This window comes from Pelodiscus sinensis, chromosome 9 (assembly GCF_049634645.1).
Source record: "Pelodiscus sinensis isolate JC-2024 chromosome 9, ASM4963464v1, whole genome shotgun sequence".
NCBI lineage: Eukaryota > Metazoa > Chordata > Testudines > Trionychidae > Pelodiscus > Pelodiscus sinensis.
Genome location: NC_134719.1, coordinates 23,029,689 through 23,047,175, shown reverse-complemented (window position 1 = coordinate 23,047,175; position 17,487 = coordinate 23,029,689). Strand labels below are relative to the sequence as shown.

At 46.5% G+C, this 17,487-nt stretch overlaps 2 protein-coding genes across 15 annotated transcripts in view; one reads left to right on the top strand and one right to left on the bottom strand.

Annotated features, from left to right (window-relative positions):
• FPGT (fucose-1-phosphate guanylyltransferase) overlaps window positions 1-6,587 on the bottom strand; it is a 29,797-nt gene extending 23,210 nt beyond the window's left edge. For both annotated transcript variants that reach the window (XM_075936256.1, XM_006130397.2), the window contains exons 1-2: window positions 6,460-6,587; window positions 2,253-2,420 (exon numbers count right to left, since the gene is read on the bottom strand). In XM_075936256.1, the coding sequence (XP_075792371.1) occupies window positions 2,253-2,420; window positions 6,460-6,538 (247 nt within the window). In that variant the 5' untranslated portion in view covers window positions 6,539-6,587. The remainder of the gene's footprint in view (window positions 1-2,252; window positions 2,421-6,459) is intronic.
• A 6-nt stretch (window positions 6,588-6,593) lies between these two features.
• LRRIQ3 (leucine rich repeats and IQ motif containing 3) overlaps window positions 6,594-17,487 on the top strand; it is a 100,229-nt gene continuing 89,335 nt past the window's right edge. For 2 of the 13 annotated variants that reach the window (XM_075936248.1, XM_075936245.1), the window contains exons 1-3: window positions 6,598-6,734; window positions 12,424-12,492; window positions 16,353-16,399. In XM_075936248.1, the coding sequence (XP_075792363.1) occupies window positions 16,394-16,399 (6 nt within the window). In that variant the 5' untranslated portion in view covers window positions 6,598-6,734; window positions 12,424-12,492; window positions 16,353-16,393. The other 11 variants (XM_075936251.1, XM_075936241.1, XM_075936249.1 and 8 more) reach the window with 7 other exon arrangements.

Genomic DNA, 17,487 nt, shown 5'->3' with positions numbered 1-17,487 from the left:
TTAGGGACCCCCTTAGGCTCTGGAGCAGGGACAAAAAGGAGGGGTTCAGTGTGTGACACAGGGCTGCCAGCAAGTGGGATAGGGATGGAGTGCAGGATCTGGGAGGGAGGTGGGGTGCAGAAGCAGGCTGGGAGTAGGATGTCTGGCCAGGTGGAGGGAGCAGGAGCAAGAGCAAGGGAGGGTGCAGTGTGTGGCCAGGAGAGTGGGTGCAGGAGCAATGGTGGATGAAAGAGCAGGGTGGGGGTAGGTGTCAGGCCAGGGGAAAGGATGCAGGACTAGGACAGGGGTAGGGTATCTGGCCAGGAGGGAGGGTGCAGGAACAATGGAGGATGTTGGAGGAAGCTGGGGATGTGGGGCCTATGCTAGGGGGAGGGAAGTGAGTGAGGGGGATTGGGGCATGGGGTCATCTGGGCATGACGGGGGACACTTATCAGGCTTTGCGCCCCCTTGCAGCAACTGGAGGAGCCACTCGGGCCTGGCCAGCCCCAGAGGTGCCGATACCACGGCCACATGATCCCAGGCCAGCCCCAGAGGCACCGCTACCACAGCCACATGGTCCCAGGCCGGCCCTGGACCCACTGCTACCATGGCCACATGATCCCATGCTGGACCCGGAGGCACCACTACTCAGCAGCAGTGCTGACTGCTGCCACTGCAGCCTAACCTGCTGCCAGGGAAGAGGGAGGGCTCCAATGGCTGTGCTGGGGAGAAGGGGCGGGACCAGTGGCGGCCCATCAATACAGGCGAACTAGGCGGTCGTCTAGGGCGCCAAGATAAACGGCCATTGAAGGCTTTGGAGGTGGGGGTGCCGATCACGCATTTCACCAGTTGCCAGCAGCTCGTCTAAGGCTGCTCCTGGGTAGGACTGAGCTCCTGCCACATGTGCCACTGAAAATCGGCTCCCACGCCACTTATGGCACGCGTGCCGGATGTTGCCGACCTATCCTATCATTTAAAATAATTCCATTTTTGAAAATAAATCTTTGTAAATAATTCTACAGTTCAATCAGATTAATTACTTTCTAAAAACAAATGGCTGAGCTACTGAAGTTTACAAGATGACACTGTGCATGCTCAATGACTACTTTTCATTAAGACTCCTGCTATGGATTCAATATTTTGGACCTAATAGGTTTAAACACATTACAGTACAGATTAGAATAGATCTGTTATGATGTGCAATATGAATATATGAAAAGCAGTAATATTTTGTGTTATGCACTTATATATACATGCTTTATATTATTATTAACATGCAAAGGCTAACCAGGTTATGTAGTGTGAATGCACTTTAAGGGCAATATATAAATGTTTCTAAGTGACTTTTAATATATCTACTGAACTTATGTGAAGTCCAAAGGCACATGAGACTCATTAATGCTAATAATTAGACATTTGAATCAAAACATATTGCTTAATGCTGTTAGAATATTTCTTGTGATTTAATTAATACAATTAAGCTTCTAATAGATTTCTGGAAATCTTTCCCTATAAGAGACAACTGTCATAATACTTACTACAATTTTGTTTGTCTGAAAATTAGTCAATTTATAGTGAAATATTAAACAACGAATCTTACCAATGGTTGAGGTGGCTTCTTCATCACCGGAAACATTTAAAATCAAGATTGGCTATTTTTCTAAGAGATTAGGGCTCACAGAAATCATTAAGGCCTTTGTTATACAGAAGGATAGAGACCAGATTGTGACAAAGCTGCCATCGGGCTTTGCAATCTATTTGGTATCTATTTACTGAATGAATGTAGTTAGAACCTGGTAAACTTAATTTCTTTGACTGATTGTTAGCATGTCTTTTTTATCTAGGGATGTGAAACAGGTTACCTGACTAAGTGGGATTCGGGCAAAGGACTGCTCAAGCCCCCAGCCTGTGGGGTCCTGCAGTGGGGCTGGCTGCTGGCTCCCAGACCCTGTGTGGAAGCTCTGGCTGCCATCAGCTCCTGGCCCCTACCAGAGCAGCCTGTGTCCACGGCAGGCCTGCGGAGAGATGCACTCCAGATCCTGGAAGAGCCCCTGCTTGCAGGGTGCCCGGCCTACCGAGAACAGAGAATACTCTGGACATTGAAGCATCTGCCTATGCGGCTCCTTGGGCTCCCTGCAAACAGAAGCACCCAGGCTGCTTGTGGCAGCTGGGGAGCTGCTCCAGCCCCCACCGGTTACCAGTTATCACATCCCTATCCATGACTATGGCATGTAAGAGAAAACAAGAAAAAAAAAAGGCAGTAAAATACCCACCAATTTTTGGTCCAGGGGGATCCACAAAAACATGGTAATGTACTCCAAGGGGAAGTTCCTTTCTTTTCAACTTTTCTGATAGCTGTTGCTCATAAGCCAATTGCTGTTTTTGGTCAGCTGCTGTAATCACAACAGCATCCCAGAATTCTCTAGCTTGTGTGACTTTACCTATTTGAAAAGAGTTAACAGGACAGACCATCAACAGGGTATAAAAAAGAGAAATTAATGGCATTCTCTCTAGTCCAAAACTAATACAAAAACTACATTATAGGAACTTACATTGTAAAATCAAGCACTCAAAAATTATTGAATGCCCCACTAAACAGGGCCTATATACAATCTCAATTTCATCACTTCATGCATATTCTTACGTCAGACTTGATCAATACTGCTTACAAAATCACAGAGTGCTAACCATGTTAGTCTGTAACTTTAAAAACAACGCGTGGTCCTGTGGTACCTTAAAGACTTATTAATATAGATAGAATCATGAGCTATCCTAGAATCATCAGATGAATTGGAGTGGAAACCACGAGATATATATAATAGCAGAAGTACCTGTCAATTGTAAGACCTGTGTTAATGAAGCTAATTAAGTGGGATGGATGTGTCCAAAAACCGATACATAGCTTTTAAGTGGAAATGCAGATGGAAATCACAGAAATCCTAACCTTCCTACTAGGATTCCCCTGGACTGGCTACAACTTGCTGTTTACACCAGATGTGAAATCAGGGCTTCATTGAAGACAATGGGAGTTTTATCATAGAGTTCAGTTGAGCCAGAATGTCACCTTAGGATTTGTCTACACTTAAAAATTTAAAGTGCAGCTAGGGTTACCAGGTAGTCTTAAAAAAAATACCGGACACACTTCATTGGGGGGGGAGAGTCGGGGGCTGTCTGGGAGGAGGAAGGGGGGGCCAGGAAGCAGAGCTGGAGGGCGGAAAGGTGTCAGGGGCTGGCCAGGGGAGATCGGGGGTGGAGGGGCGGCCGACGGGAAGCAAAGCTGGTCGGTGGAGGGAGGGGGGAGTAGAGTTGGCTGGGGGAGCTCAGGAGGAGGAGGGGAGAACTGGCCACTGGAAGCAGCGCTGGCGGGGGGTGCAGTGGGGCTGGCCGGGGAAGATCGGGAGGAGTAACCGGCCACCGGGAGGTAGAGCTGGAGGCAGGTACAGCGGGGCTGGCTGGGGGAGACTGGGAGGAGAAATGGGGAAGAACCAACCGGCCAGGAGGGGGTGGAGGGGAGGAGCCTATCAGCCGGTGGGGAGCGGGACTGACCTGGGCAGTGCAGATCCCAGGGTGCTTCCGCCCCCTGCACAGTCCAGGTGAAGTGCGAGTCAGTCCAGCTCCACCCTGTGCTTGACCAGCGCACAGGACCACGGACCGGGCTGCCCCTCCTCCTCACATGCAACCAGGGTTCCCAGCACCGATCGCACACCGCCTTCCAGCCACTCCCCCAGCCAGGCTACCGGGCACCCAGTTGGAAAACGAGAAAATACTGGACGTTGCACATGTCCGGTATTTTCTGAATTTTTTTACCAGACAGATCCCCAAAAAACTGGACTATTCGGTAGAAAACCAGACAGCTGGCAACCCTAAGTGCAGCCATGAAAGTGTGGCCAAGACACAGCTCTATGTAAAACACCTCCATAAGGGGAGTAGCTAACAGTGCTGGGAGCACAGCTCTCAGCTCTGTAACGTGATTCACACTGGCGATTTACAGGGAGCCAAGGAGGCAGTATTTTTTTCACACCCCTGTGCCAGAAAGTTACATGCTATAAAGTGCAGGGTAGACTTAGCCGTAGCATTTTATGTATCTATCTTGTTTCAAAAAATCTTAGTGTGCTTAAGGTAGGGTTGCCAGATGGTTTAACTCAAAATACCGAACCCTCCGCTCCCCCTTCCCCCCCAAAAAAAAATACCAGGAAAAAAATTCTGTTGAGGAAAAAAAAAGGGGGAGACTAAAGTTGTTAAAAAAAGGACCCTGACAGCAGTTATTAAGCAAAAAAAACAAAACAAACCAGCATAGCCCCTTTAAGAAGAGGCTTTTTTGCTGGCAGCCATTTTGTTTTTCTGATCCAGCCACAAGACAAGCCCCTGCGGAACCAGGTAAGCGGGGAGATGGAGAGGCGTCCAGGGCGCATCTGGTTGGGAGGTGCTTACTTAGGTGGCTCCCAGCCAGCGGCCCTGCAGGAACTGGAACAGGCCGTGTGCTGAAGCTCCAGGCTGGTCGGCCGGCTGATCCATGTGGCTCTACTCCAAACATTGAGGGGGATGGCTGCCCAGGGGCGGGGGGAGGAGGGGACATAGAAGGGAGGCTTCACATCTTGCTCCTGCTCCCAGCAAAATTTCACAGCGCCTATTGACCAGAAACTGGCCAATGGGAGCTGAGAAATTTTGCTGGAGGGATGGGGGGAGCATGTAAAGCCTTCCTCCTCCCTCCGCAGACTCCAGAGCAGAGAGCAGAGAGCAGCCAGCCTTTAAAGTGGTTCCAACTGCTCTGTGCCTAAGGGTCCCGGCTAGGCAACTGTGAGCTTGATCCGATGGCTTGGTGACTGCTGACTGCCTCTTGACGACTCCTACTCTAAGCTCAGAACTACCCAGGAACCCATTGTAATTCAAATCCAATGAAAATTACATCATTCTACATTATGTATTCTTAATAGATAGTCTTGTGGCACCTTAGAAATTAACAAAAATATAATTATTGTTTTTAAAGTTACAGACTAACACTATTACCCCTCTGAGACTCTCAATGGAATTATTTTTTCTGAAAATATGTATATGATTGTATAGGGCAGTTCATATAGTCAATATCCAGCATTTCTCCTGTAATACAAGTCATCTTAAACTTAGAAATTATTTTTAAAAAGTGGCTTTGAAAACAAATCTTGCCAATAAAATGGGGAAAGAAAAAATAATTTGCAATACTCCCTCCTTACTTCTCCTTTGTCCCCTAAAACTCTATATAGACTCTACAGTTTTTCCCCAGCACTCATTATTGCAGGCCAGACCTGAAGCTTTTTTTCTTCTCTACTTTTAACACCCTACTATAAAATTGTGATCCAACCAAAAGATCTAAATCCATGGAGTCATATTGATGTAGGAAACTATCATGTGCACTCGTTTGAAGCACCGGGGGACTAAAACAGAGAATACAGCACAGAATACAGAGGAGTCCTGAGCTCTATTCCCAGATTGACCTGGGCCTTGAGCCTGCAAACATCCATGCATGTGTTTAACTTTAAATATGTGAGCAGTTGCAATGAACTCAGTGGGAATACTCCTGTCCTTAGAATTAAGAGTGTGTGTAAAAGTGTCTGCAAGACTGTAGCCTTGCTGAGTGATCTTGTTGGACACAACTTTGCCTCTCAAATTCTCTATCTGTTACAAAGAGTGGTATTACTTTCCTTCTGTGTTAAACTCTTGTCTTTCCGATTTTAAAGAGCACTACACAAACAAGCCTCGGCTGGATCTCACAAACACTTCCACACGTGCTCAGCTTTGCTTCCAGTGCTTCCAACTGAGATCAATAGGGACACACTGGCTACGTCTAGACTGGCATGATTTTCCGGAAATGCTTTTAACGGAAAAGTTTTCCGTTAAAAGCATTTTCGGAAAAGAGCGTCTAGATTGGCACGGACGCTTTTCCGCAAAATCACTTTTTGCGGAAAAGCGTCCGTGGCCAATCTAGACGCGCTTTTACACAAAAAAGCCCCGATCGCCATTTTCGCGATCGGGGCTTTTTTGCGGAAAACAAATCTGAGCTGTCTACACTGGCCCTTTTGCGCAAAAGTTTTGCGCAAAAGGAACTTTTGCCTGAACGGGAGCAGCATAGTATTTCCGCAACAAGCACTGATTTCTTACAGTAGGAAGTCAGTGCTTTTGCGGAAATTCAAGCCGCCAGTGTAGACAGCTGGCAAGTGTTTCCAGAAAAGCAGCTGATTTTTCCGGAAAAACTGGCCAGTCTAGACACAGCCACTGAGGGGAGTCAAGCCCACGTGTTTCAACTGGGGCTAGTGCACCAGGATTAAGGCAGCCCATGGCCGAGCCCTAAGGGAATCCAGTCACATTTTGCAGGGTCAGGCTGACTCCCCTGAGTCGGAAGCCGCGCAGCTGAAAGCGGGGTTGGGGGGCGGTGCCCAGGGTGGGAGCCGCGGCTCCATTCCATCACCCCGGCCGAGGGGCCAGTGGCCCCCGCCCGGCCCCTACCTCGCAGCTCGTCGAACTTCGCCAGTCTCCGCCGAGTGGCCTGTTGGAGACGGATATCGAGCTCTTCCTCCGTAGGCATCGCGGCGGCGCCAAGCCAGGGGCTTCCGGGTTCGACTACCGGCCCCGCCTCCCCGCGCTGTCCTGCCCGGAGGCGGGGAGCAACGGGCGTCTCTCGGGCCGGTCCCCATGGTAACCGCCAGGCAAACAAGGCCGCAGCTCCCAGCCGAACATCTCGGTGTTCGCGGCCGGCTGGGAGCGGGCGTTGCCGGAAGCAGGTGGGTAGAGCGTGCGCCCGGCCGCGGGGCTCAACCTTGGGGTCACTAGCCAGCGGGGACCGAGGCAGACCAGCCCAGGCCGGGACTGAACGCCGGGGAACCAGAGGCGCCTGGGTCGCGCCCGGCTGGGGGGGATGAACCCACCCCGGGGGTCTCCGACAGACACGAATGAATGAAGATTTAAAGCGGGGTCCTGGTGGTCGCTGAGGGCTGCCCAGCTTGGCTGGTAATTGCGCAGCGCCGAGTTGGGGGCAATGCAAAGTCATTTCACCCTGCCTGCAGAAGTGTGGCCGAGACTGGCAAGCGACCGCGCAACCCCAAAGGTGTCTTGGCGTTGTTTTGGAAGAGCTGAAACAAAATACAGGACAATGTAGCACTTTAAAGACTAACAAGATGGTTTATTAGATGATGAGCTTTCGTGGGCCAGACCCACTAGTGATCTGAGGAAGTGGGTCTGGCCCACGAAAATTCATCATCTAATAAACCATCTTGTTAGTCTTTAAAGTGTTAGTCTTTAAAGTGCCTGTAAAGTGCTACATAGTCCTGTATTTTGTTTCAGCTACACCAGACTAACACGGCTCCATTTCTATCACATTTGGAAGAGCGAGTTTGTTAAACTCCATTCCCTGGCTGTATTCCCGCTTGAGTGGTTCTGGCATTGGTCCCTGAGTGCCCATCTTCACCTTTCAGTAGCTGTGCGGTTCCTCACCTTCTCGCTCAAGCTGCAGTCCGCTGGCCCAGAAGTGGCTGCATGTCAGTAGTGCAAAAAGTAATCCGTGTGTCTTGCTTTAAGTTTCTTAACACTTTGTTATAAAATGTGATATGGTTTCTGATGCACCAAGCAATTTACCTCTAATTGGGCATCATTCGGGCTCTGTATATTCAAGTGTGTTTGTTTCTGTCTGGTCAATCTGTAGCTGTTTGTTTATAAATTAAACACTTATTAAAAATAAAGTATTTGTGAAAGATCAAAAAATAATCATGAGACCCAAATGTGTGACATTCATTTCTGGCCTGTAAATACGTCATGAAGATTCAAAATAAGGTAGATGACCAAACATAATGAAGGCTTAAAACATTTCTGTAAGCTATTTTAGTTTAAAAAACTTGCACCTGTGAAGTCAGTTTATGAAGTGTGAGAAAACAGTAGGTTTCTGTGGATCAAAAGAGGTAAAGCTCCAGCAATAAACAAGTGACACATCTAGGTATGGTGTAATTTAATAGTGAGAGCAAGCAATTGGGAACAAAGGCTACATAGTTGAACCTCTCTAGTCTAACACCTTGGGACCTGACCACTACCTAGAATTTGTTGAACTGCAGGAGATCAATATTGTCTAGCAGCATTACCAACACTTTCACTGTTTATTGGGCTCTTAGAAGACAATTAAGGGTAAATTAGAGCTAAATAACAGCACAGAACATTGAGAGCCTGGACTGCTGGCTGTAAACAAATGTTATATTACTGTGAAAACTTGGCTGTACCCAGGATAAATAGACATCCAGATAACTAAAATTATGCTAGACCTTAGATGTTGCCAGACCAGAAAGTGCTGGACTAAAGAGGTTCAACCTGTAGCCTCAATTCTGCTATTGACTCATTTTATATATTTATGTGTGGACAAGTTACTGAACTCCACTTTATCTCCATGTACTCATTCTTAAAATAGTCCCGATGGTGTGCCAGACAGGAAACATCATCTTTGGCACCATTTCCCTGCAGTTCTTAAATGTTTGAATAATTTATACCTGGGTTGCTTGCCCAAAATCCTGCCTTGTTTATGGGTCTGATTTTGCTCCTACCTGTTTGGTTTTCCTAGGACCAATTTATTTATATATCATCTATTTATCTGTTCAAAAGAAATGTGTAAGTCTTCCCAGGACATTACAACTTCTGGGTTTTGTCAGTGGCTGTAGCAGGGGAGCCTTATGGGCAGTGGTTCCTGTACAGAGAGAGTTGTCTGGAAGCCACAGTGACAGGATGGCTCATGTATAGTGAGTGGGCATAGGGGCTCAGGACTGGCAGTACCCAGTCATTATTATCAGGCAAGTATCAAGTGTGAGGGTCATTGCAGGGTGAATGAGGCTGGCGCCACTGCAAGCTTGAGAGGGTCGGTGCCTGTAGGAGCCCACAGGTGGTGGTTCCATCTCCTGGGAGTTGAGATGGGGAGACAGTATTCTGGATGTGGGGAAGGTAGTACCCAAGGGTATATATGTGGGGAAGGGGAGCAGGTAGATGTCCAACAGTAGTAGAAACCTTATTCTCCATATAAATCAGTGGCAAAACACCCATGTACTTCAATAGGGCAGAATTAAGTGCTCTATATGTCTACACTATGGGATAAAGTAAAATTAAGATACGCAATTTCAGCTATGTTAATTGCATAGCTGAAGTCAAAGTACCTTAACTCGACTTTTGGTGCTGTCCACACTGCAAGAAGTTGAAGGGAGCACACTATCCCTTCAGCGTCCCTTACTCCTCATGGAAGCAGGACCTCCAGCATTGACCGGAGTGCCCCTCTCAGTTCAAATTACCCTATCTTCACTAGACCACTAATTTGAACCCTGGAAGATCAACAGCAGCAGCTTCAATCTTCTCTGTAGTGTAGACATACCCTATGAGGCCTAATTATAAAAGACTGTGAAGTGCTGTCATCTTTGACTGAGAAGAAATGGTAACTTATTAAAAAAGGTACACTGAGAAGTATAGTAATAGATGCTATGTTAAAGTAGCATGGTATCTTTCAATTATCTGATTAGAAATAGTTTATAATATTCAGATGCATCTCAGTATTTTGGCCCAGTCTTACAACTGGATTCATGCAGATGCACTTGAGGTTTCACATGGACACACAAAGTCTACCCAAGTTGCTCAGGGCCCTTGTTTTCTGTTTTTACTAGCTGAATTTCAAGAACAACACGAGTAGACTACTTGGTTCTCTTTCTGATTCACACTGATAGGAAAACTTGGAATTTACTAAAATGTGTTTGTACTGTGTTGTATCACTTATTTTCCCTTTGTTATTTATTGAAAGAGAAAGTGTTGTTTCTTTTTGTATGTTCTAGTGTCTAAAGATGTCACCAGTGATAAAAAAAATTACAATGTTTATATAATTTAATTAAAAACATATGAGGAAAAACAACAACCTGTACATTTAAAACCATAAGCATTCCTCAATGAAGTTTTGTGACTGCTCAGATTAAAGCTTTGAATAATATTGTTAAACAATTTGTATATAATCATGGGCGTGTGATCTGTAAGGCAAAACAAGGCACAGCTTACCAAAAGCTGGGGCTTTGCTGGCACCACCCTTCCACACCTCCATCTGCCAGGTGGGGTTGCTGTGGAATGTTGTTTGTATGGTTCAGGCAGGTTCCAGGGCTCCTGGGAAGGCAAAGAAGAGGGGAGCCTCCTCAGCAGCCTGTCCCTGAACCCGCATGGGACAGACACCAGGCTCCAATTACAGTCATCTGGTTTCTCTCTGCTACTGCAGCAGCCTCAATTCCATTAATCTCACCAGCTCCAGGAGGATTGCTAGCCCTCTGCAGGTTGCCCTACCTAGCTTGCTATGTTCCTGCTGCTGCCACCTCTTCTGTTTGCCAGTTTCTGCTCCTGCTTAGCCTCTCACCCCATTCAGCATCCCCTCCCTGCATCTTGACCCAGGGTGGGTTGGGTTTCCACTTTGCTGCCCCCCCTTCTCCTTTGCACTCTCCCTGCTTAGTTGGCTTCCCCCTTGCTAGTGTGTGGAGTGGTGGTGGGGATTGTCTAGCTCCTGCAGTGATAGCTGCCCAATCCCCTCCCCTTCTTGCCCTCTCCCCCCATGCTTTCTATTTTCCGTCCTCTGCAGTGGATGGGGGTGGGTGGAAATGAGAGAAGTGGGGGGAAGAGGCGGTGGGGAAGGAATGAGGAGAGGGATGGAGAAGGAAAGGGGATGATGAATTGGGGAGATGAGGAGCAGCAAGAGTCCAGCATGCAGTGTCCCCTCAACACCAGCTGGGACTGGCTCCCTGGTTAAGCAGTCCCATCGAACCCTCATCCTGACAAGCCCTATCTCCTAAACCTGAACTCATCCAACAAGCTCCCCAGACCCTCAGCCCACTGAGTTCCAGCAAGTTGCACCTCGGCCCCCTATCCTATGAAATTAAGTCCCACTTCCTCAGCACCTGGACTCCATATCAAACTCCCCTCCCCTCAACTCCTCCGCTGAGCTGAACTAGAGTCCCATTGCTCCTACTCCAAAACACCCCGCTGAGCTCCTGAGCATCCATAGCTCCCATTAAGCTTCCCACATCTGGATTCCCCCACAATAACCCTCTCCACCCTTAGCTCATGCTGGGCTGAGCCTGCCCAGACACACCTGGTATGCCTGGCACAGAGGGGCAGGACCATCCCTTACACTGTGTTAGGGATGGGTGCAGCCTCACTGTGGAATTCCTATACTGGGGGAAGCTGGGGATTCAAATGATCTCCCCACCTCATTGCAGCCAGTGGCCTGTGCTCCCCTCTGCTAGAAATGTGAAGATGAGGGGTTTTCTCAATGCCTTCCTGTCACAGACTTCCAGTAGAACATGGGACCCACCGTTTGAAGCTTGGCCTCAAGGAGAGTTTTTCCACTGATTAAAGAAACCAAACTAATAGTGGATAAGGATGGGGTGGCAAGGATGAGAGGAGTTATTGGTAGGATAGGTCCCAACTCTTTTCAGTGATTGGGAGATTAATTTGTCTGGTGAGAAAAGGGCTGAGGATTTGCTTCCTTCACCCCTGGAGATATTGGGTCTACTAGTCTGATATTTAAAGCTGGCACCATCATGTTGCCTGAATGGGACATTTTACCTTTTTGGTTCTAAAGTTTCAGAGGGGTAGCCAAGTCAGTCTGTAACAGGAAAAACTTAAAAAACAACAAATAGTCTAGTAGCACCTTAAAGACTAATAGTTACAAGGGGCTGATAAGAACCATTAGTTTGCACTAGGAAAGGAAGAGTACTAACACCAGATTCTACACAGACATCAAGAACTATTATCACCTTCTTTGGTTGGTTGGTTGATAATGTGCGAGCCATCTGATAATTTTAGAGCATTTGCATGAGAGTTAAACTTGAGAATGAAGTGGAGTTCCAATCCTTCTCTGTGTATTTGGCTTGTGGAATTGGTCTGAAACAAAACAGCAACTTGGAGAACGCTTAATGAATGTCCAGGGAGGATAAAGTGTTCCTCAACAGGTTTTTGTGTGTTGCCTTTTCGGATATGTGATTTGTGTCCATTAATTCTTTTCCGTAGGGACTGTCCTATCAGTTTGTCCAATATATATCGCAGTGGGGCACTGCTGGCATTTGATAGCATATATCATATTACTGGATGTACAGTTAAATGAGCCTCTGATTTGGTGGCTGATGTGGTTGGGTCCAGTGATGAAATCGCTTGTATAGATGTGTGGATAGAGTTGGCACCGGGGTTGATTGCAGGGGTTGATTCCTGGATGTTTATGATGTAGCTGTGTAGAGTGGTTACCGGAAGGGATTTGTTTCAGATTACGGAGTTGTCTGTAAGTAAGAATAGGCCTTTCCCCCAAGGCCTCTGAGAGTGAGGGGTCATTTCCCAAGATAGGTTGTAGATTGTGGATAATGCTTTGGAGGGGTTTAAGTTGTGGATTGTAGGTAATTACAAGTGGAATTTTGTTGTTTTCTCTTTTAGGTCTGTCTTGAAGTAGTTCACGTCTGGGTACTTTTTTGGCTCTGTCAGTCTGATTTTTCACTTCACCAGGTGGGTATTCAGTTTTGCAAACTAATGGTTCTTATCAGTCTCTTTCAACTATTTAGTCTTTAAAGTGTTAAACAACTGTTTGTTGTTTTTTAAGTTTTTCCTGTCACAGACTGGCTCCGCTATCTCTTTGAAACTTATCTACCCAGTGTCTCCTCCTCCCCCCCTTCCCTTATTTGTTCTTTGTTCTGGACTTCCAACACTGGTCATCTGAAGAAGTGGGTTATGCCTACGAAAGCTCATGATACCATCTACATGTTTTGTTAGTCTTTAAAGTGCTACCAGAGTATTTGTTGTTTTTTTAAGATTTTTCTTCTTGGTTCTGTGAGCTGAATGGGTTAAAGTAGCAGGCAGCCTGGGTATTTTATTGGCAAGTCATTTGGCAGTTTTTACTCATTGTCTGAGGTACTTACTGCTGTTCAAACAATCAACTTAAGAAGCCCTCACTTGTTTGTGTGAAGTGAAAATGAGGTGGTAACTTTTTCAGTCCCCTTGTAGTCATCTTCTTCATCTCAGGGGGCAAATGCCAGCTCAGGGCGAGACCTGACACCTTGTTTGATTGTGTGAAGAAAGGTTAGAGATTTCCCAGAAAAGCTCATGATACCATATACATGTTTTGTTAGTCTTTTAAGGTGCTACTAGTCTATTTATTGTTTTTTAAGTTTTTTCTGTTACAAAAAACTACCTCAGCTACACCTCTAGAGATTCAGGAAGTTGAAGGCTGCTATCAAATGCCCCCTCATTCTTCTCTTCTGCAGACTAAATAAGCCCAAATTCCTCAGCCTCTCCCTGTAGATCATTTTGGTTGCCCTCGCTGGACCCTCTCCAATGTGTCCACACACTGCCCCATGGATTTTAAAAATCCTAGCTTCACTGGAGCCGCTGTCACAGCCACACGCTTTTCCCTTCAGGCGCTGGGGCGCATGTACAGAGTAGCTGTGAGCAGTCCGGGCGCGCAGCTCCAAACAAGCTGTAACCCTAAGAACTGCATTTCTTTGAGCAGAGCCGTGGGTTGGCCACCCCGGCCTAGTTTTTCTAAAACTCTCTTTGTTGAGAAAGAAATTGCAGAAAAGTGGAGGTTTTTTTTAAAAAATAATTTGTTTGGGTTCAGGGATTTGGCTGGAAGGGGACAAGCACACAGTGAGTAGGGACACAGAATGTGCAGGAAAGAGAGAAGGGAAACAGTGTGAAGGGGGTGGGGCCTAGGCTGGGAAGAGGGCAGGGCCTAACCTGAGAAATTACTGCCTCCCCAAGTGGAAGCTTTACCAACCGCGCAGGTATATAATGGCAGTGCAAACAAAAATTACTAATTTTTGTTTTAAAAAAACCCCTTTCCTTCTAGTTTTATTAAGGGCTCCCCTTTGTAGGAATGTATAAATGTATTTTCTGTGTGTTGGCTCAACTACAAAGGCTGGGGTATGTCTACACTCAAATAGTTACAGATGTGCAGCTGTTTACTTAGCTCAGGGTGGGGAACCTCAGGCCCGGGGGTCTGGCTTGCCTGGATCTGGCCCCTTAGGCTCAGTCCCTGCCCCCAGCATTAGGGAGCACCTGCTGATACTCCAGCCTCCTCGCTGTCCCACAAAATCTGGAGCACACAAAATCTACTAGGCTGAGCCCTCCCCCAGGTTCTGCTTTGCTGTAGCACTTCAGGGTAGATGCTTCCTACACTGGTAGGAGGAGTTCTCCCATTTGTGTAGGGCAGTGGTCTCCAACCTTTTTACACCCAAGATCACTTTTAAAATCTCTGAACAGGCAAAGATCTACCGCCCCGCCCCTTTCTTGAAGCCCCACCCTCTCTATTCACCTCCTGTCCATCATTTGCTATCCCCAGCCCTTACTTACACACTCTGATAAACAGTTTATTTTTAAATTATGCGATGTATAAAATTAAAAATCACATGTTTATAGTTATGAAATAAATGGTCTGTTTTTATTCATGCTATTTAAATCTAAAATGAAGCATTTATAATTATACATTTTGTGGGGACAGAGTTCTGCGGCTGGGGGCAGGGGAGAGGGAACAGGGTGCTGGGAGGGCAGAGGATGGAGTTCTGCAGCAGGGGACAGAGTGCCAGTGGGGACAGGTTTCTGCAGCTGGGGACAGTGTGCCAGTGGGGACAGGAATAGGGACAGAGTTCTGTAGCTGAGAACAGGGGAGTGGGAACAGAATTCTGTGGCTGCGGACAGGAGAGTGGGGACAGAGTTCTGTGGCTGGGGACAGGGCAGTGGGGACAGCGTTCGGGGAGTGGGGAGGGCAGTGGGGACAGTTCTGTAGCTGGGGACAGGAGAGTGGGGACAGAATTCTGTGGCTGGGGAGTGGGCACTGGGGAGTGGGGTGCCAGAGGAGGCAGAGAGTCCCCTGTATTTGCCTCCTCCCAGGATTCCACCGCCCCCAGAGGGAAACCAGCATGCACCTGCCCGGGGGCCGACCCCCCGGCGTAGGAAAACCCTGCGCGTGCCTGCCCCGGGGGCTGACCCCCCCTCCCGGCGCAGGGAAGCCCTGCATGCGCACGCCTGCCCCAGGGCCGACCCCGCACAGGGAAGCCCCCCACGCGCGTGCGCCTGCCCTGGTGCCGACCCCCCGGCGCAGGAGAACCCTGTGCACGCCTGCCCCAGGGCTGACTCACCCCTCCTGTGCGGTGCAGGGAGCCGATGCTCCCTCCTGCAGTACACCCGGCAGAGCAGCTAGCGCTACTTCCGGAATCTCCGGAAGTGGCGCTAAGCTGTGGGACTTCTGTCCACCCCTGGGAAGCCTACAGAACCTTCATTTTCACTGGAGGTAGGTAGTAGGGCTTCTCGGAGGTGGGAGGGAAATGGGGGTGGGGAGGCCTCGCGATCGACTGGTCGAGGCCTCACGATCGATCAGTCAATCGCGATCGACCTGTTGGTGACCACGGGTGTAGGGAATGCCGGCGACATGGTAGCTAGGTTGAGAGAAGAATTCTTCCATTGATGGAGACCTTCAAATACGGGGGTTTATGTTGTGCTGCTCAAGGGTTTAGGTTTTTCACACTGCTGACCAGCACAGCTGACACAACTTAATTTTCTAGTGTGGACCAGATAGGCAGGTTTTAATTTTCAAATATTAACTGGTGTTCATTTATCACTACCAGTGGGGGGGGAGGGGGGGGAAACATCATTATTGTGAGGCTGAGTTGTTTTGCTCAGTACTAAATTAGTAATTTTCAGTTCCGTAATACCACAGTGATACTGCAAATAAAGAATGGGGTTCTCCTGATTCTCAAAGACATAACATGTATGCTTAATTTTACACAGAGCTGGCCCTTACTGCACAATTGCTTGTAGGTTATTATTATAATGCATATTTCTGAAAGTTTTTCTTGTCTTATTACTTTTATTTGGATGTTGTGACTCCTAATCTGTAATCTTGATTTGCATTTCTGAATTTAAAATACAAACAGAAAAGAATGAAGTGTTGGTATCTATAAATAAAATATCACTGTACACAAATCATGAAATAAAGGAAGTCCTTAAAAGTAATATGGAAACAATCAGGAATTTAGGAAACAAAGTATGTCATCATGAGAAAAATACCCTAGTTTTACTAAAAAGCCATTTTTATCACCTTGTTATAACATGCTAAAAGTGGTGGAATAGAGTATAAATGTGGACAGACCCTAAAATATCAAAGTGCTACTGATCTGGAATTATGAAGCTTTTTCAGTGATCCATTAAATATAGTTTGATATCACAGTGGCAATATAGGTTGAAAAAGCTTTTAAAAATCATTTAAAATTTACTCTTTTTGTCCTTCACTTTTAAATTTCCCCATATTGCTGAGTAAATGTAGGTAAAAGCATAAAATACTTTTACAGAATGCATGCTTATTTATTTTCCAGACTCCGACTCCCATTGGAATGAATGGCAAAAACTTCTATTCATGTTGGTGAGAGAAAATTGGATACTTCATTCACTGTTGCAGATATAATTATGCAATTTATTTATAATTAAGGTGAATATTCCTGAAGTTTTAGATTTTAGTACCATTTTCATTCTGATTTCCCAATTGGCAGACATGTACAATTATTAATGGATCCTATTAGTTTGCTATGCTTTCATAGAATCATAGAATACTAGGACTGGAAGGGATCCCAAGAGGTCATTGAGTCCAGTCCCCTGCCCTCATGGCAGGACCAAATACTGTCTAGACCATCCCCGATAGATATTTATCTAACCTACTCTTAAATATCTCCACAGATGGAGATTCCACAACCTCCCTGGGCAATTTATTCCAGTGTTTGACTACCCTGACAGTTAGGAACTTTTTCCTAATGTCCAACCTAAACCTCCCTTGCTGCAGTTTAAGTCCATTGTTTCTGGTTCTATCCTCAGAGGCCAAGATGAACAAGTTTTCTCCCTCCTCCTTATGATACCCTTTTAGATACCTGAAAACTGCTATCATGTCCCCAATCAATCTTCTCTTTTCTAAACTAAACAAAAAACCCAATTCTTTCAGCCTTCCTTCATAGGTCATGTTCTCTAGACCTTTAATCATTCTTGTTGCTCTTCTCTGGACCCTCTCCAATTTCTCCATATCTTTCTTGAAATGCGGAGTCCAGAACTGGACACAATACTTCAACTGAGGTCTAACAAGCGCAGAGTAGCGCTGAAGAATGACTTCTCATGTCTTGCTCACAACACACCTGTTAATGCATCTCAGAATCATGTTTGCTTTTTTTGCAACAGCATCACACTGCTGACTCATATTTAGCTTGTGGTCCACTATAACCCCTAGATCCCTTTCTGCCATGCTCCTTTCTAGATCGTCGCTTCCCATTCTTTATGTGTGAAACTGATTGTTTCTTCCTAAGTGGAACACTTTGTATTTGTCTTTATTAAACTTCATCTTATTTACCTCAGACCATTTCTCCATTTTGTCCAGGTCATTTTGAATTATCACCCTATCCTCCAGATTAGTCGCAACCCCTCCCAGCTTGGTATCATCTGCAAACTTAATGAGCGTACTTTCTATAC